Source organism: Sinocyclocheilus grahami, unplaced genomic scaffold (assembly GCF_001515645.1).
Source record: "Sinocyclocheilus grahami isolate Dianchi unplaced genomic scaffold, SAMN03320097.WGS_v1.1 scaffold990.1, whole genome shotgun sequence".
Classification (NCBI taxonomy): domain Eukaryota; kingdom Metazoa; phylum Chordata; class Actinopteri; order Cypriniformes; family Cyprinidae; genus Sinocyclocheilus; species Sinocyclocheilus grahami.
Window position 1 is genome coordinate 303,417 of NW_015506169.1, and position 21,478 is coordinate 324,894.

At 36.2% G+C, this 21,478-nt stretch overlaps 1 protein-coding gene across 1 annotated transcript in view; it reads right to left on the reverse strand.

Annotated features, from left to right (window-relative positions):
- The window catches only part of LOC107565243 (retinoic acid receptor beta-like), a 94,161-nt gene that overhangs the window by 28,039 nt on the left and 44,644 nt on the right, over window positions 1–21,478 (reverse strand). Inside the window, exons 3-4 of the mRNA XM_016250459.1 lie at window positions 15,967–16,108; window positions 1,686–1,846 (exon numbers count right to left, since the gene is read on the reverse strand). Coding sequence (XP_016105945.1) covers window positions 1,686–1,846; window positions 15,967–16,108 — 303 coding nt within the window. The remainder of the gene's footprint in view (window positions 1–1,685; window positions 1,847–15,966; window positions 16,109–21,478) is intronic.

The following is a 21,478-nucleotide window of genomic DNA, read 5'->3' on the forward strand; positions in this document are numbered from 1 at the left end:
TTCATTTTTTTTTACATTTTTATAGAATTTTAACGTTTTGTGTAAAAAAATGCTTTCTGTGTTCAGGTTTGACTGTAGTAATAATTATTCAAAAAACTGACACTTCAAATCAACATTTAAAACAACAAAAAATATAAACCTTGATAAAAAGTAGTCTTTGAGAATGCCTTAATATACATTTAAATCCACAACCTAATAAAAGTAAACAATTATGTATAAAAACAACTAGGGAATTCACAAGCCTCTCTATAGAGTCCTATACAGGAATCCAGTGGTTACACCATGAAATTACAGGTGGGTGCTAATCTGCCTTCAAAAATTGAATTTTAAAGGCCTAGTCTCTATTTTAATCTGAGATACTGCATTAATCGAGCTTTTTTTTGTACTATTTTCAATGTGAAGAATTGATAATAATTATTTCATAAATATTCATTATTACCATAAAATGCTCTCAAAATACAAAATAAAAAGGAAAAAATATTATTGAACAAAAATATTTTAGATTGATTTTACTGAAGAAAAAAAAAGTTAAATTTCAGGTGTCCGGTCACTAGTTGAGCTGCACTAAAATATATGTGTACAGTAAACAATATGTTCAGGGATTACATCTAGTAAGTAGACATTTTTGCACTGACTTTCAACTGATTTATTACAAAACAATCCTACATTGAAATGTAATAAAAATCACAGCTAATAGAAAAGTATTGGAATTCTAGCACAAATAGTGCCCTTTCCTGAGAATTGAATCAACAACGAAAGCCACACCGGCATTCAGAACAAGACACAGCCTGTTATTACAAGACGAGTGTTTGTGTATGTGAACACAAACCATGATTATCCACAATCCCCTGCTGCTGCTGAACTCCCGCTCAGAGCTCAGTTAATGGAGCAGTCACGTCAATCTGAGCCACCTCACACTGAACTAATGCTATATTTACACACACTGCAGCTGCCCGCTATCTCCACATGGAGCATACACTCGCTGTCAATAAAATCATCATAAAATCTCATCTGAAGCGGCTGTCATTCAGACAACACTCCCCCACATCTAGTCTTTACATGTCAGGGACTTTGCAGAGCTATCTTAAATATGATCTACATGCCAGTGTGAATTACAATATAAAGTTCCCACAAGTGTAATGAGAGATCAATTATGTTTTTTTTTAAAATACATATGACAAATCACAGTGAAATGGGGTGGGGCAATAACCCATGACATTTCTCTTTCAAAACAATCCTGCAACATTTAAAATATTTTGATGTTTGGAATATTACATGGTGGAAGACTTTAGAAAATACTGGCACCAATAGTTATTGTAAAACATTTCTATGTTGTGCTGCTCAAAGCATATTTGTTGTATGAGGTCAAGTTAATGCTAAATCCGAACATTTGTTTATGCTATATTTTTGTAAATATTTGCTGACAGTGTTTCTTCTCTTTACATACTCCTCTATTTTTCTTTGCATTATTGTTTGGTGTCTGACTATATACTTTTTTGTCCCACTGTATATATATATATATATATATATATATATATATATATATATATATATGAGACCCATGTGTGCTTATCATGTCCCCTTTGACCCTGATCCTCATGACAGTGTGACTTTAGCACTGAAATACGTCTTGGGCCGCCACTGTATGAGTTCTTTAAGTGAGAGAGTGAGTGAGAGAGACCCACCGTGGTGTACTTGCCCAGCTGGCAGAGTGAGGGAAATGTCTCTTGGTGAGCTTTCTGTATCTTCTCGATGATGGTCTCTAGTTCTGCTGTCATCTCATAACTCTCGGCCAACTCCTGCTTTGGAATCTCCTTTTTCTTCTTATTCCTGTCATTCCGGACAGCTGAGAGTGCAAAAAAACAAAACCAAGGGAGGTCACTCATACTTTCTGGTCTGTTTATATTTCAGTGATAATGTTCATTCAAATATATATATAGTTCATTTATGTAAGTGAGGATTGCAAAATAAAGTAAACTGTGACATTATACCCCAAAATTCTTCATACTGTGGACTACCAGTAAAATCGATAAAAATTTGGGACCAACAATTATTCAGACACTTTGACCTGACCATGTTTTGTTTAAGTGTTTTTTTCTTTAATTGCTAATGCAAACGTTTTACACCACATACTGAACAAATTCCGAATTCATTATCAAAGTAATCTAACATTATCAAGATGAATTTGTTCTGACACAGTTTAACTCTGAGTTCTTGTCATATTTTATTACCATTTTCTAAACTATAGCGAATAAACTGTGATAATGTGAGAAATGTTGAAGGTGTCTGAATACATTTTGGTTTGACTGTATGCATATACTGTATATAAATCAATTCTACAACCAACTAACTTGATGATTTCTTCAGATTTGGCCGTAATGAGATATCATAACTATGCTGCCTACTGCATATTTTGCCCATATGTCTTTACACCAGGAGTATACTTATGATACCTTACAAATGCTGCCTATAGGGTGTTGCTTGCTAGATTTTTGGAAAAGAGCTCAAATGTATAAAATAAGATGCACAGTACACAAATTATTTTATTAATATGCCTAACCTTTATTAATATGGCAAAACCTTCAGCAAAAGTTTTGTTTTATTTAGTTATTTATTGAAGATGCGATGAAAATCTACACCTACATTGGAAATTACAGTATATCAAACACGAGCATTACAGGGGAAAAAAATCATGTGCAGCACTGTACTAAATGTCAATGTGAGCAGTTTCATTTTTGAGATTTAAAAGAGAAAAAGAAACTCTTCAGTAATAGTTGTCAACCTCACTATTGTTATACTGTGTCAGCACATAGTCACACTATATCAGCAATGGAAAATTATTGCAGAATCGAACAGAAATGGTCTTTGCAGTTATAAATATTCTTCAATCCAAAGACTTCAGTAGGCTGATCCCCACTTCAAAAGAAGCATCGCTGTCAATGAAAGTGCAGCGTTTGGTCACGTCACATCATATTAGAGGCGTGTTATGAGACAGCCTTGATCTAGCCGAGGCGTTACAAACACTAAAGCTTCTATCAGTTAACACTGCGTATAAATTCAATGCTACGCCAGACACAGTGCAAGTGAATGTTGCTGGACTGTAGCGGGTTATTTACAGTCAGTTTTGGGAAGGTTACTTTGGAAATGTAATGGGTTACAGATTACAAGTTACTTTGTTTAAAATGTAATAAGTAGTGTAACTACTTCAATTACTTTATTAATGTAACTGATTACATTTGATTACTTTTCTAAATGTCTAATGAATGTTGTCTACTGTTAATCATTTGGAAACATTTAAAGCAGGCAGGTTTAACATTACAGTAGTACTCAACACTGATTACTGGCAGACTTTCAAAAGCCTTCATCACTTGAATTAAGATTATAATAATTTAATTTTAAAGCACAGTCACCACAAAAACAGAAATCATTCTGAAATTAAATACAGATTTAAAATCAAAACAAGAAATAGTTTAATAACTATGGTACTTTTTAAAAATAAAATCTTTGCATAGCTATGGCAAGAAACACTAGCATCTAACAATGCCTTGGAAAAAAAGAGTTAATCTTAAAAAATAAAGCATATACATAAACCCTATTCTGTCCTATTCTCTGTCCTAAACTCCTGACACATTGGTGTCTCATATTTTAGAGCAGTCAATGCAGTTTGGGAAAGAAATCAATAAAATCTGTATATGTGAGAAAATATTCAGATGTAACCCCCTTTGTATTCTTTAACATTTTCATAAGTAACTGAAATGTATTTACACTTTTTTCTCAGTAACTGTAACAGATTACAGTTACATTTATTTTGTAATTAACGTAATTCCGTTACATGTAGTACATGTAGTTACTCCCCAGCACTGTTTACAGTGATGTTGCCAAGATTTCCTTAAATTAGTACTGGGTCAAAATCAAGGTCAATAATTCAACTTTCTTTAACATTTTCATAAGTAACTGAAATGTATTTACACTTTTTTCTCAGTAACTGTAACAGATTACAGTTACATTTATTTTGTAATTAACGTAATTCCGTTACATGTAACTAGTTACTCCCCAGCACTGTTTACAGTGATGTTGCCAAGATTTCCTTAAATTAGTACTGGGTCAAAATCAAGGTCAATAATTCAACACTGTCATGGGAAAACTGATGTACCCCTAATGTGTATAACAATTACAGCCCTTAAACAATTAAAAAATATATATTTTTTTGTAGATCAAATGGCTTTTAATGAGAATGATGTATAACACAAATATTGTATTTGTACTCCTCGAACATATCCAATACTGTAGCTTTCTTTTGCACTAAACCAAAGACTCCTACAGCTCCATGCAAATGTTCCACAATATGGAGACGTAACAAATACTGTGGCTTCCATCCCGTCGGCACAGCATCAAACTGCATCTGTAGACGTATGTCAAGGTCGATGAAGCACACTGCTCTATTATTCAGCTACAAGCTGGAGCCCAGTCATCGGCCAGCATTATTAATCCAGAAGAGGCTGATGATCATTAAGGAGAGAACACCTGGTGTTGTGGAGGGCCGTCTGGGGACCGTCCTGTTTCATTAAGCCTCGGAGGGGCTCATCTTTGAAGCTGCTCTCTGCAGGAGAGGAGTCTCAGACAATAACCCCAAACAAGGCAAAGATCTTTCTCAACAATGCCAACCCTAAATCAGACCTCCGCAAACAATCCTGATGAAATTCAAAGCAAGTTCGGTCGGCCGCTGTTGTTGTTGCAGTCCCCCAGAGAGACTGTAGCAGCCATGGCTGATAATGAAACTGATATCAATTTTCTCACACATCTGCCCTAGTAAAATGTGCATCTTTTTCATATTTAAAAAGCAGAGGTCCTTAAAAAGATTTATATTAGAAGAGATTTATTTATAAGGGCTCTAACAAGTACTGACCTAATTACAACAAATGATTCACATGGTACTTTAAGTAGGAAGATTGTTGCATTGTTAAAAGTAGAAAAGAGTACACTCATATAATTATATACAGTGGATTCAGAAAGTATTCAGCCTTATGCAAATGCATTTATTTATTTTTACATCAGTCTACACTCCATATACCCCATAATGACAAAGCAAAAACCAGACTTATGATAACTTTGAAATTGATTCTTTCTCTCTATAAGAAATAAACTGAAACATCACATTGACACATGCACTAAACTTCTTTGCAGTTTTAACAGTTAGCTCAGCTGGGTCCACTGATCTATAAGAGAGAACTTGATTGCTCATAACATCATAACAAGTGAAGCCACTGCACCACCACATTGGTATTCCCCATAGCATTCCCATGCATGCTGAATAACTAGTAAATCTTCTGATTCTTATTAGTACACTTGGTCACTTTATTTTAAGGTCCAATATTAACAAACCATTAACTATGACTTTTGTCTCAATAAACTCCTCTAATTTGCTGCTTATTAATAGTTAGTAAGGTAGTTGTTAAGTTTAGGATTATGGATGTAGAATATGGTCATGCAGAACAAGTGCTTTACAAGCACTAATAAACAGCTGATATTGTGTTTAGACACTGGGGAACATGGAGGAAACGTTTGTAAAATGTGTTTTAGCGTTTGAGAAAAACTGTAATAATAGGCATGCTAATAAGCAATTTGTTATTAGTGAGAATTGGTCCCTATACTAAAATGTTACTGTAAACTTTCCCTAACAAGTCACCGTTCGTCACTTATATTTATTACAGTAGTGAACATCAGATCAGCAGACATGTGAGACTCTTTAACACATGTATTACTGTAAAAACGTCAAAGTGTTTATACTGAAATCTGAATGAAGATTTGTGTTGTAACCACATAACCATATATACCTTAGTTTGGCCTACAGTTATTCACAGTGGATAGTTGTATGTTTTGTAATATGACATTATTTTTATTCAAACGGTATCTGTAAATGATTCAACAATGATTTCATTAACAGCATGTATGTATATGTGAGATGTAACTATGGGAGTAAATCTGAGTAGATTCAATAGATTGGACAACTGATTTGGAAAGACATAAACCTATAAGAGCTGAAAATGCCTATTGGAGCAAAAATCAAGCCTTTAGGCCAAAAGAAGTCTCTGCAGAGCTCAGAAACAGGATTGTGTCAAGGCACAGATCTGGGGGAGGCTACAAAAAAATCTGCTGAACTGAAGGCTCCCAAGACTACAGTGGCCTCCATTATTCTTAAAGGGGTCATCGGATGCCCATTTTCCACAAGTTGATATGATTGTTTAGGGTCTTAATGAAAAGTCTATAACATACTTTGGTTAAAATTTCTCAATGGTAGTGTAAAACAACACCCTTTTTACCTGGCCAAAAACAGCTCTTTTCAGAGCAAGCCGTATTGTTGCATGCCACTTTAAATGCAAATGAGCTCAGCTTAGGGATGGGTAGATCGTCACCTAGTGTCGACACATGTTTCGAGTTTTTGACATACTAGTGCTTCTAAACTGTTTTCCGGAGCATTGCTTGAAATAAGGCTGTCACATGACCTGTGAAAACGAAGCTTTGTTACCTCACTGACACGTCACGCTAGGCTCAAATACAAAGCGTGTTGATTGCGCTGTCCCATACCCGCGGTCCATTTAGTGCAATGTTATAGTTATATCAGTCAGCATGCCTATATGTATTGAACATCCATAAGGATGACTACTTCAATGATATTGACGCTTGGTCAGGACCCCTTTTTGTCGCTTTTTGACACTCAAGGTACCCCTTTTCGATGTGTGGGGTCCTCCATTGTTTTCAGTTGTTCGTCTTAATTTAATGGTTCGCATACATTTGTAAAATATAAAAATAATTTTAAATAAATGTATACTTTCATTGGAGCACCTAACCCCACCCCTACCCTAAACCTACCCACTTCTGAACAATATAAAACACGTAACAGGCAAATATAAGTAGTCACAGGTATTTACTGTAAAAACTGACCATAATAAAAGCAGTGTAAAAGCATTAAAAACAAGTCGTGTTGCATTCCAAGTCTTCTGAAGCCATACAATGTCTTTATGCAAAGAAGAGAGTAAAACATAAGGTTTTAATCGCTGAAAATGATCCCGCTCCGTTAACGTGCTCACATCTCATTCAAAAAGATACTCCCTTACTTTAGCATAACGCAATCAATCACGAGACACACAAGAGCCAATAGCATTTCACAACCAAGGCTGATGTAAGGCTATTTCTGGCCGCGTTGTTTGAATTTGCGCACAGAGACAGCTCACAGGATGAGCTTTATGGCGGACGGAGACTGCGATCGCGTCTATTCCTCTCACAAAACAATGGTTTTGCCTCGGAATACTTGGAATATTAATACTTTTTGAATAAATTATGACTTTAGTTGTATCTAGGGCTGTCGCGGTGAGGGAATTTTCCTTGCGGTAATTTTGAGTGGCTCAATAGTATGCGGTATTATCGCCATACATATATATATATGTATAGTGTATATATATATATATATATATACACACACACACACACACACACATATATATATATATAATTTGTTACGATATAACTAACGAGGTCATATTCAGAAGACAATGAAACCGAAACCAAATAGCGTTGAAACAGGAAGTGAAGTAAACGGAAGAGAATGACAAAACAACGGTCTACATAACAGGACATAAACCTGACAATAAGATCGTTAGGCTATCATTAGTCTATATGTATTGCAGTTAGCCTAGTTGCAATCTGATCTTCTAATCTGACTGGACAAGAGACTTTCTATTGATATTTCCACCTGCGCACGTTCTAGACGGCTGTCAAGGCAGTGCAGTTACAGTGTTGCGCCACAAGGTGGAGGAAAGGGACTGTCATTCAACTACACGTTCAAAAACGCTGATTCATTCATTCAAAGAGACGTAATGAAACACGCTGTTGAAATCATTTTAACTTTGAGCGCCACTTTAGAAGGCTCAGCTGACCAGCTATGCGTCGATGCTAAGACAGAGATTTCGCTTTCCTTGGACATGACAACCTATTTTCACAAATATATATGACTCGGCCTGGAAGACAGACGCAAGTAATCGCACGCGCTCAGTCGATCTCTCTCTCATTCACTGTCTGTTTAGGCTTGTTAAGTGCAAATCTACGGAGCCTCTGTACAAATCAGCATGGTACACATTATGTTATCATTACTAACTTGTTTAATATTCAGTCCACATGCATGAAATGTAAAACGAGAAGGGCATAACCTTACGAAAAAAGAAAATATGCAAAAATCACGGTTGCTGCGGTTCTTGCATTCCTCTGCGGTTTGTTATTGCGATATTGCGGTTATCGCGACAGCCCAAGTTGTATCTGCCTGTTATATCTTGTGTTTTATTGACAAATGGTAGGTTTAGGGTCAGGGGTTGGGCTATGTGCTCATAAATGTGTAAAAAGTGTAATATAAATATAACTGTTGTGACTGTTAACATTGAAAAATCACACGCCAACATATATGCAATAATGGCAATATTATTACCCAATATATAATTTAATCATGATGATAAAATTCCCAGTGCCTTTCGTGTCAACATATTGATGCCAAGGGTTTCTTATTTAAAGCAATGGAGGACCCTGTGTGCAAAAAAGTGACGCCAAAGGGTCCTGACCAAGCGTCAATATGTGACGAGCTGGGAGTGAGAATGTGTTGACAGTACATCCAACCTGACAGAGCTTGAGAGGATCTGCAGAGAAGAAAGGCAGAAAATCCCTAAATGCAGGATTGTTGCATTATACCCAAAAAGACTTGAAGCTGTAATTGCTGCCAATGGTGCTTCAGCTTTGTACAGCTAAGGGTCTGAATAATAATGCAATTTGATATTTTAACAAATTTGCTGCCAAATTATTACAGCCAATTAGATTTTTGAAAGATTGTTTTCTTTTAACTCAGCTAAGAGTTCACATCAGCATTTTATTGGTAACAAGTCTTCACATGATACACAACTTTAAAGATCAAAGTTCACCAAACTTTAAATTTGTAACATAGAAATGCAAAACCTTTATTATTTTATTTTATTTTTTACCACATTTTACAGTGATCTTAAAAAAAAAACCTTCAAGGACTATAAAATAAGGAGTTTAATTAAACGTGTCTGTGTTTGTAGGGGTTCTCTGGACTGGTACAGTACTGACTGCATGCACCTGCGTGAAATCACCTGCACACACACCATTCTGAAGACAATCAATTAAACCTTTATTTGAAGAACTTCCTACAAACACTCACAGTGCACTCCACAAACAGTTTTTAATGTTTCCTGAACAGAACAAAGATACAAACTCACACAAAATAATAATATAATAATAATAATAATATTCCAAAATAAAAGCCTAACTCAAGGCAGTAACAATTTAAACAATATATTTTATTTGTGAACTTCTGTTCAGCTATTCTTTTTAATAATTAACTTTTAACTATTTTGTAATTTTTTCAGGTCATCAGTCATCAAAGCTCTGTAAATATTGGTCACAGACATGGAGATTTATTTTAAATTTCACCAAGCATTTCAACTCTTATTTTGACATAACAAAATGGTAATATCTAGAGTTGTTTACTTATGTTTTACTTAAATTAGTCTTCCCATTAACACCATTATATTGTTCATGCAAACTGTTTCACGAATGCGGAACATGCACGAACAAAAGAGACGGGATTTATAGCATGAACCAATCACAGCCAAATATAACCAATCATATCGCTATGGAGGCCTTTCCCCCATTTGTTCTCAATTACCCCCCACAAAAGTCACGGCACGCTATGGGGTGTCTGTTAAAACTCAATGGGCTCAGGGGAGGCAAGAGATACACAGACTCTTGCTGTAACTTTACCTGCTGCTGTCGCTGTTTCTTTAGAAAAATGAGTGGTTTATACACATTTAAGGATTTTTTTTGTAATATTGTCTTTGTTAAATTTTTCTACTATGTCTACAAGTTCTATTTTGCAAAAGCTTTTATTTAGAAATTTTACATGGGCCCGCCATTTTTTTTCTCTGGTGTATGTGTGACGAATGCATGGAGAGAGAGAGAGAGAGAAAAAGGATTTTTTTACTTTTTATTACATTAAAAAGTTACGTTTAGGCTGGTGCCATACATTAGAGCCGCATGATGTTGCTTCTAAGTCTCCGTTTGTCTTAACAAGCCTGTTATTCATAGTGACGTAACAAGTTTTTGTCGTGCTCGTGCATGAAGCTGGGCGACAGGCCTGTTAGAATTGATTAAGTTATTCAGCGTTGGAGTTGAATACTCCTGCGTTTTTGTGTGTGTTTTGCATCCAGATTTTTGTTTTTGTTAGTTCAAATGAACTCAAAATGTGGTGGATGGCGTTGCTTATTTTTGTGAGGAGAGTTGGCTGATTCGTTGGATGGGATCGTGTATTGTTTGTATTCTCGGGCTGATCTCCGTTGGACAGGATTGCGGCCTCGTAGGATCGAGTTGTAGCCTTCAAGATCACGGGGACAATCATTGGGGATCATATAGTGAAGGAACATTACCCTGCCTTAAGCAACTTTGGTTCCATCTGGACATTCCATTTGATGAGACGGCATGGGGGAGGGGAAAATTGGCTCTTCATTAATTGTTTTTTTTAGTTGAATGATTTTGTTATTGCTTTACATTTATCTATCTTTATTCTTGGGTTGATGTTTGTTCATTTGTTTGATCTTGTTTTAATTTTGTAATGTTATGTGTGAAGTGTTTGTCTCCCTTCTTGTGTTATGATGGGCCTGTCCTTTCCTTTAAAAGCTGATGCTTTGTTCCCTGTGTTAGGTCAGTTTGGTTCTGGTAGTTTGCTTTGCATGTTTGTTGTTTTGACCTCATTATTCCCCTTATGTTAATTTATGTCACCTGATCCTTTGTTTGGGTTCAATTAAACCTTCATTTGGAACCTTCAGATCCCACAAGTCGAGATCTTTAACCACCTTACCACAGCATTTCCTCTAGGTTCAGCTGTTCTTTCTGGTTATTCTGATACTTGTCTTTCTCTTTCACCTGGTGTCATGGTGTCCTTCAGTGTGCGTGTTGTGGTATTATTAATGAGACATGACCAGCACACTCTCGCTCTAGCAGTGCGGCTGACCATCTGTGCGTGTCCAGTACAGATGCAGCAGCAAATAAATGCAATATTTCTGAAACCCAGAATGCATCGCTGCGGAGAGTTGAGTGTCATGTGTATGTTCTGTTCCATTTCACTCTTATTTTGATATGTATTTCTATTTCCTTTAGGCTCTAGGTTTCCATTGTTTCGTCCCTCTGTTTCGCTCTCTTGCTTAGTTGGCTCATTTTCCTGTGTATTTAATTCCTTGTGTTTTCAATTCAGTTTGTTGGTTCTCATTGCATTTTGGTGTGCTTTCGCATTTTTCCTGTGCTCCTGTGAGTTTTGTTTCCCTTTATTAAAGTTAAACGGCTGCAGACAGATCCTTTTCTCACCTTGTTTGAACCCACTGTGACACTGAGGTCCATGCAAGGTTATTGCATTTTTTAATTAGTTTTATTTTAATACCATTTCAGGATTACTCTACATTGGAATGTAGCTTTAGTCAGTTTTAGTTGTGGTAATTATGGTGAAGAAGTCAGTCGAGGATTGCGTGCAGCCAGTGCTGTTCCACTGCAGGAGCGACCGATCAAACAGCGGTGATGATGGTGGTCTGGGGAAGATAAAGTGCTGGCCATCTCCTCGTGGATCTAAACGTGGACAGCTGGAGTTCTGCTGCTCAAGTGCTCTGTGTATCTGTCTATCATTCAGCTGTGAAATGCTAGAGATAATCTCAGTGAGGTCATTACAGTCTCTTGACGGCTGCTAATACTAGCGAGACAGAGAGAGTAAAATAACAAGGTGGGTGGGAGATTATGAGCTAATGGCTTGACTGTTACTCAGTTTCAGAAGTGTCTTGCTCCTTGACAGTGATACAGTCTTACAGGCCTATTCACATTAACAGAGGTGCAGCAATGTGAATCTCCAATGAAAAGTCTGATGATTAATTCAACTGAATTAATGAAAAATATTACTACATAATTTATAACGAGTCAACTACATAATGCAACTATATGGATGTGCCTGAAGCTGAATACAGTACCTTATTCAGAAAGGCACAGAGAATGATTTCAAAATGATTCATTACTAACGAACAGAAAACCAACGAGTCAAGGCTTGAATGCAATGCATACATTCTGTTTATAATCTCTTCAACGTGTTATTCATGCTGCAATAAGAGCAATGTGTTGTTGACCATTTAGGCACTGCGTCTTGATTTACTGATGTATAAAACAACAAAGTAGTTCAGAAATACAGTGTTCAGCTTGTTTTAAAATGTAGCTACAAATCCAGCGTTGCTTCACACAAAATAAGCATTGCAGTGCAATTCCATTAATCAAAATAAATAACTGATTACAATTTCAAGGGAAAATTATTGATCATTTAGGTGAAGTTTTGGTGCAAAAATTTGGTGCTTTAAATATTCAATTTAAATATTCAATTTAAATGAACTTAATACATCTGTTCAGATCGACTTAATCATTTTGCACACCGTCAATGCAACATATAAGTATTAGTTCAAAAGGGTGCTTCTACTAAATACTGAGCAAAGGGTCTGAATACTTAGGACCATGTGATATTTCAGTTTTTCTTTTTTAATAAATCTGCAAAAATGTCAACAATTCTGTGTTTTTCTGTCAATATGGGGTGCTGTGTGTACATTAATGAGGAAAAAAAAAGAACTTAAATGATTTTAGCAAATGGGTGCAATATAACAAAGAGTGAAAAATTTAAGTGGGTCTGAATACTTTCCGTACCCACTGTACATATATATATATATATATATATATTTTTTTTTTTAGATTTTTTATTCTCTTTTCCAATGCACAGCAAACAAAACTTGCTAACCAATAAGAGTCGTGTTTAGGTCATGTGCCAGAGATGCTGTTGTTGCATAAAACTACGACTTGGTGGCACTATTTTGCTAAGTGACAGTGAATAGCAGAGGAATAAAAAAAAAAAAACTGGTATATCACCATCCTGATATGCAAACAGAATATTATCCCACTGACTTTGTGTATGTGCTCGCTCTACTTTTATATAAGTGCCATTTTTTACTGTCAAAGTGTGAAATTGTATTTTTGTTCAGCCAGTCTGACATATTTTTGCATACAAAAATTATAATTTTCGTATCCAACCTTTATTTTGGTATGATCAGCTCTTAAATTCAACTGAGGTCCTCCATCGACATCAATGACTAAGACAGCTGCCACACACGCTTCTGTGAGACAACTACATACAGTAAGTTAAAGAGCAAGAAATGGAGGGCCGACCGTGATATTGCTGCATTTGTCGCTCTTTTGTTCAGAAGAAGAGCATGTGTATTTTTGTTCAGCCAGTCTGACATATTTTTGCATACAAAAATTATAATTTTCGTATCCAACCTTTATTTTGGTATGATCAGCTCTTAAATTCAACTGAGGTCCTCCATCGACATCAATGACTAAGACAGCTGCCACACACGCTTCTGTGAGACAATTACATACAGTTAAAGAGCAAGAAATGGAGGGCCGACCGTGATATTGCTGCATTTGTCGCTCTTTTGTTCAGAAGAAGAGCGTAAAAAAGAATCACCTCTTTTCCTGCGGCAAATGGAGTGTGAAGTCGACTTGAACCATAAGTGCTGATGCAATCAAACAATGGTAATAATGTGTAAAATGCAAACAGCTTCAGATAGCTTGAACGGCGGTGTTTGGAATCTAAAGCAATGATGCGTACAACATGCCACGGTGGTACATTTGCGATGCGACTCCTGAAAGAAGTGAATCACTGAAGTCCTGCTGAGGTGCAACATTTTTATCATGTTTTTGGCCATTTTTCAATTGAACACATATGGGTTTAATTAAATACCCAATCAATGGGACAATGATGCATCTCTAAGAAATCATCACAGACAGATTCCTTTGAGGAACTCACTGCATGGAGGGTATTATTCAGGTTCAAATAATTACTTTTTTTCCCTCATAACCTTAGAGCAAAATTATTGCACAATTTTTTTTCACTTTTGTTATGTTCTTGGTTATGTTAAATGATTGGAGGGATATATTTTAAATTGAACCAATCTATTGACTTTGTTGCGATGGTTTTGAGTGGTACCTTGAGCTTTGCTTCAAACCAACCATCACAATTTAACATGAACTAAAATACCTCTTGGAACTCTAGAGGAGACAAATGTGAGACTGATATGGTCTTATTCTCAGGAGTAACATTTGAGAAGAAAGAGCTGTCTCCATTTACTAAATTTTTAAGAGATCTCAGTTGTTTTTATGTTTTAATGTCACAATGAGACAATTCCCAATTAGGATTACATAACTGTTTTAAATGGTTTAAGACTTATAACAAACGCACAAATAAATGATTAGTTTCATTGGGGAGTCATATGAAATTGGGGTGGAATACAGGACAATACAGACAGTGTTCTAAACATGGCTATCAACACATCTCATCTCTAGGGCTGCCCCCGACTAAAGCCTTTTCTAGTAGTCAACTAAATCACACATTTACAGTATATTAATTTAATATATTAAATATATACTGGGGGGTGGGGAACGAAACCATAATGAGCCTTTAATTTAGCCTATTCCATGCTCAAGCACACGCATAAAGCTTGCCGCAATGCACCGGCGAAAGTATTGACCATATTTCAATTATTTTCTAATAAACTAGTGTAATAAACTAGTGTTTTCCCAGTAAGTGTCGACTGCAAAGATGAAGCTGATGATGCTGACTCACCATCTCCGCAGCCTTCATTGAGAAATGCCCTTTATACGGATTAAACTAGAGTAGCTATTTGTTTTCTATTTGAATTGGTTAAAGTAGACACTTCAAGCTTTTTATAGATATATTTCTCATGTCTGTGAGGCAAGTAGCCTATACGGTGACTTTTGGTTCATTGTTGTGACAAGCTCCAGTTCACGGAAACAGAGACAACAGAAAGTACAGTATATCCTAATTTTAAGTTGTTTCCATTGTTATCTGGCAAGGAAAAGCTAGTGATTGCGTCAGCGCATCCATGTCCTTCGACAGCTAGCTAATAGCTTCCACACTCTGCACAAATACTTGGATATGAGGTTAATGTCGCACATTTATCTAATTAACATTAGAGCAAGCACCCATGTAAGTTGCTACTAACATGTTTCAATTATAAGTGAATGTTTGGTTTTCCTGCCTGATATTCTGTTCTTAGCTGAAGGACCAGCCGATAACAATCTGTCCATCACAGACACAAATTGTTTTTCTGCGGCTAACCAATTTATTTTATTATTTTATTCGACTAAGCCTCTTCTGTCAGAGACGAGTAGGGCAGCCCTACAAACTTGCATTAGTTGATTTATACTGGGTATAAAAAGGCCAAGCAATTAAAGCCCTAATTCTCAAAGGCATGGGGCACATTTTTGTGACATTTTAGTGTAAGACCTTCGTTCATCTTCAGAACACAAATTAAGATATTGTTGATGAAATCTGAGAGCTTTCTGAACCTCCATAGACAGCAATGCAACTGAAACGCTACTTTCGTGAACATGCGGCATAGACACGGAAGAGAAGAAATTGTTGAATAAAGTCGTTATTTTTGTTTTCTTTGCACACAAAAAGTATTCTCGTAGCTTCGTAAAATTACGGTTGAACCCCTGATGTCACGTGGACTATTTTAACGATGTCCTTACTACCTTTGTGGCCCTTGAACGTTTCAGTTGCGTTGATGTCTATGGAAGCTCAGAAAGCTCTCGGATTTCATCAAAAATATCTAAATTTGTGCTCCGAAAATGAACAAAGGTCTTACAGGTTTGGAACAACATGAGGGTGAGTAATAACAGAATTTTCAGTTTTGGGTGAACTATCCCTTTAAAAGCTGATAGATAGGTGTGTAAAGATGTATCTGTTCACGGGACAAAATCTTTAGCTGAGGTGTATGTGTGTGTAGGATGAAGGTTTTTAACACTCACATTCTTTGGACATTCCCGCAGCGAAGCACTTCTGCAGCCGGCAGTATTGACAGCGATTCCGAGTCACCTTGTTGATAATGCAGTTCTTCTCCCTGTGGCATGTGTACACCATGTTCTTCTGGATACTTCTGCGGAAAAAACCCTGTGGAGAGAGATAATCTTGATTTTGCGATCTAGAACTTGTTATGGGTCTCCAGTTTTGAAAAGCTGGTTGATTAAGGAAGCTAGTTAGGATGCACACCAGCATTCAGCATACAGTGGTTACCAGCACTGTTGGTCTTTTTAAAAGTGCAGGTCTCACAATGTAAAGTATTTTACATCGGCTGTAGCTTTCAACTTATGGTTTTAGAGTATTTCCAATGAACTGGTCTCCATTTGTCTCCATTTCCAGATGTTGTGAAGCAGAGTAAATTCATGCTAGTCAGAAAAAGTCTGAACATTGAAAGAGACACAAATAAGATTATTCAATAAACCCTGTTCATTGTTACAATTGTTTTGTCTCATGCTTTCAACTCTTTCCTGGCTTCCTCTGTCAACCTCTTGGCTGACAATCCTGGATATCAGACAATATTTAATACACAAGTTTCACAATTTGAGTTGAATTACTGAAATAAATTAACTTTTCCACGACATTCTAATTTATTGAGATGCACCTGTATGTACTTATTGTGGATGCAAGACAAAATGGCAATGGCATCTAGTAAAGTTACCAGATCCAACAGGTCATAGTGACATCACTTCAGAAAATCCAGCTTAAACCAGTCGATTGCTTTTATGCTACTTTACTCCACATTTTGGAATTTAAAACTTTTGGACCCCGTTGACTATTACCATATGGATAAAAAACACCTAAAAGGTTAATCAAATATCGTCTTTGTGTTTCATAGAGGAAAGAAAAGTATAATTATTCAGAAAGGCATGAGGGTGAATAAATGATGACCTATTTGTTGAAGAAGTGTTAGACTAGCTGCACCCTACATGCATAATCGCAGAAGATTACAGATCGAAACAATGCTTTCAAAAATAACTCATATGGCCTAATTAAAATAACTAATTAAAAATGGTTTGATGTTTTTGGCAGAGCAATTTGTAGCAGATCCCTCTTATCGGTCTTGACACAATAAAATGATAACCTAGAGAATTAAATATTAGGAAGCATCTTTAAGTTTTTAATGAAAATTAATTTGTTGTTGCTCTGTGATCAGTACTATTCAGAAGATGATCAGTCATGAGAGTGTGCACACAAACCCTGCAGTTGATGTGTATGCATGTGTGTGCTTCTACGCAAGATAGAATTTCCATTTGCCTTACTGATGAGGCCTTGCACGTTCATTAGGGTAGAAAGCACGATGGGTAATATATTAAACTGGAGAATATCGCTCGAAGATCACTCTCTCCGATGCTACAGGGGTCCCTGCTTTACTTCATGCAGCAACACTGACATAATCTCCCTTCTCTCTGCATTATTCAGCTGGCTAAGAGAATCAGTTATTTATGGTGATGTCAGCTCAAAGCATTCCCAAGCATGGATATGTATCTCATTGATGGATGAGATGATTGGTTGTTTATTGTGATGTTCAGCTGGCGTGCTGAGCCCAAGGCTGCGGTACCCCTGTGCATTCAGTTGGTTTCTAAGGTCAAACAGTCTGTGTGTGTTGCACTGCCCTTGAAACAAAGAAAATGTGGTAGTGAGCATGTATTTTTGTATATACGATTTGACAGAGACAAAACTGCATAAGATAATAGACTTTTTTTGTTTTTTTAAAGAATTCATCTTGAGCCTACAGTAAATATATACTGGCATATTTTTCACATATAAGCATGAAGCTCATTATTAGTATTGTTTGTTAAGGCATGTGTCACTATTTACATTACTAATTACATACACTATGTTTAACTAGCTACATGTAACAGAATTACGTCATTTAATTACAAAAAAATATAATTGTAATCTGTTACAGTTACTGGGAAAAATTAATAATGAAATTACAGTTACTTATGAAAATGTTAACGATTACAAAGGGGGTTACATCTGAATATTATTACACACATACAGATTTGATTGATTTCTTTCCAAAAATTGCACTGACTTGCAATTCAATTGATGAAGGTTTTGAGAAGTCTGACAGTAATCAGTGTTGAATCCTACTGTAATGTTAACTCTGAAATGTTTCAAAATGATTAACAGTTGAAAACATTCGTTACAAATTTAGAAAAGTAATCAAATGTAATCAGTTACATTAATAAAGTAATTGAAATATTTACTCTACTTATTACATTTTAAATAGAATAACTTGTAATCTGTAACCTATTACATTTCCAAAGTAACCTTCCCAATGCTGACTATTACTTTTGCTTATATAATTTAAAACCCTAATCTTTAGTATTCAATTAATCTTGGACCACTTGTGCTACATACTGTACATGAATGATACCTCTAAGGGGGCAGACTATTATTCGGGTGGACTCTTTTAACTTGAGCCTGTAAACAATTAAGTAGCAACCGCCTACAATACCAGAGCAAGCCGTGCAGCAACGCTGTGGCAACTAAGGCTGAGTAAAATATGTACCCTATCTGCCAGTCACTCAACAATATTTCGATGTAGTGACGCAAGGGGGTTTCCCTTGTGGGCCCCAAACACCTCTGATGGTCAGTACATATGATCACTCTGAGAGCATGGATCAATGGATGGAGAGCAACCATCAAAATTTTGCAGTTCTGCCTTTCTTTCTTTTTAAAGGAGAAAGCCACCTCAGTTGCTCACAGTCCTGGCCCTTCTGCGGTACCATCCTATTCCTCAGCATGCTCATTCTGCCGGTTAAGTTCTCCAATGATCAGTGCCGGCCCGTCCAACAGGCGGTCGCCTAGGGCCCCGCCTTAAGGGGAGGGCCTCACGACCGTGAGGTTGTCAATTCAATTTCAAGGTGTGTTCGACTTGAAGCGGCGCGGTGCAGACAGATCAGTGCTTGACATCGAAGTACCCCGAGAGCTATATACTAATGGACAGCTCTGCATGCTTTCCTATCCTATTGCAGTACTTTGATGTCAAACATTTATCGATCTGCAGCGCCCCTTTAAGCCAACACACATACAGATGACGCACCAGTGCTGTACAGTGCGTTTAAAAACATTTAATGACGTTTTTGCTCTAAATTCATTTCATAACATCAGTCGAGTGTTTGAAATAACTTCCTTTTGTGATCTGACGTGGTTTCATATCACAGAATGAGGCAAAATAATTTGATAATATATACAGTGATAAAGGCTATGTCGATTAGCACTACATTATAAATATACATTATGCATATGAAAAATACCCGTGATGGCTTGAAGAACACAGATACACCATTTAGTCACAATCGTGTGTTTATTGTCTTCATTCTTCATCAGTTAAAACATCCTATCTGCATTTTATTCAGCTACTGCAGTGATAGCATATGCCTTTGTCCATATTAGGGATTTCCTCCAAGTGATTTTTGTGAGTATTTCATTTTATGATTTTTTCACTTATGGTTTTACTGCACGAGGGCGCCCTCCTGCTACCAGTATGAATGAAGCAGCTACAGCTGCTCACGACACCTTATTTTGGGTAAAAATAGGAAAAATAGGAAAAAAAATACCAGAGTTTTCCCCCTGTCTCTCTCAGTGGATGCATAACATTTCCTGACAAAAATTAAGAAATTACTGTTAATGATTTTTAATCATAGTCATTTATAATAAATCCTTAGACCTTTCTAAACAATTATAAACCTCCTGCATGTTAACAGGTCATGCTGCAGTTTTCTGTAAACTATATTAATAATTACTTTGTTTAATGATTCATTTAGTTCTAACTATAATCAGAATTATTAGTAGTCATATTGATATATAAAAACAAAAATGTTTTTGGCCAAATTGTGCAGATCTACAAACAGGCACAGCAAACTTAGTGTTCTTTATAATTTCTGGCAAATAAAGAAAAAGTTTATCTGAAAACTTTTCTAGTTACAGTTCAGATTTTGTGTGAAGATTTTGTTGATTCAGATTTTGGAATTGAAATGAAAGAATGACAGAGAGATTAAAGTGAAAATGTAGTAGAAATGGAATCCAAACGGTATCTTTATGGAGCCAAAAAAAAGGATGTTCTGACCAGAGCATGTGAGCGGGGCGGAGTGGTAATATTTCCTTAAGAGCGCAGAGCGCCTTTCTGAAGATTCCGCTCCGCTCGCTCAATACGCTCAGCGCCGCTCGCTCAACCCAGAATGCCGTTTGGTGATTTGCTTGTTCCAGATCGAGAATCTGTAGAGATCGAGAATAGTAGAGCAGTTATGGAGTTCAGATATTGTTTCAACGAAGTTGCAAGCCTTATACATAAATGTAAAGTAAAAATCAAAGTTAAGAATGAGCAGGGAGAAGAAACTGAGAGGGAGTGCGTGGAGACCGTTAAAGTTAGTAAAGATTCATATTGGAATCTGAAGCGGCACATTGCCAGAAAGCACAAGGATGTGCTACGCAAACATGGTGCAGCAAAAGGTGAGCTAGTTACATACCATAATAAATGAATAAACAGGTAGGCTAAGGTTATATTCGGTTGTACGGAGCCCCGATCATGACATGCAGACCAAATCACGGCCTCAAATTTAGAATAGGCTAGTTCTCTTTTATGCTAGGAATACATTATGGCCACGAATTAAGAATTCATTTTTTCGTTTAGTCTAAATTATGGCCACGAATTAAGTATTCGTTCTCTTGTTTAGGCTTAGCTGCCACGAATTCATTCGTTCATTAATTCGTCCATTCCCTAGTTTTAGTAGGCCTAAATCGGGGAACGAATTAATATATTTCGTAATTACTTTTTAATTAATTATTGCTTAAAATTAATAAATAATAATAAATTAATTAAAAAAAATAATAAAACCTGCTGACGTCGTAGAAACGGATTGTTAATTCAAATTATATTCAGAGCTCCGTAGTTATTAAATAATCTCAGTTAAACTGTAGACCTAAACTAACACACAGCTGTATATAGGCCTAAATACAGAACTACAGAGTATAGCTGCCACGAATTCATTCGTTCGTTAATTCGTTCATTCCCTATAGTAGGCCTAAATCGTGGAACGAATTATTATATTTCGTAATTACTTATTAAAATCATTATTGCTTAAAATTAATAAATAATAATAAATTAATTAAAAAAAATAATAAAACCTGCTGACGTCGTAGAAACGGATTGTTAATTCAAATTATATTCAGAGCTCCGTAGTTATTAAATAATCTCAGTTAAACTGTAGACCTAAACTAACACACAGCTGTATATAGGCCTAAATACAGAACTACAGAGTACAGAAGATATTAGCCTACACCACTTAGGCCTATTAAAATATTATAAAAAAATAAATAAAAACTGATCAGAACCAATAGGTAGACCTACAGAATGTAGGCTAGATATAGGCAGCAGTAATTTATAATTTAATATAATGCATGCAAATTTGTTCTTTACAGAACGGAGCGGGATCTGAGTGGGAATTGGTT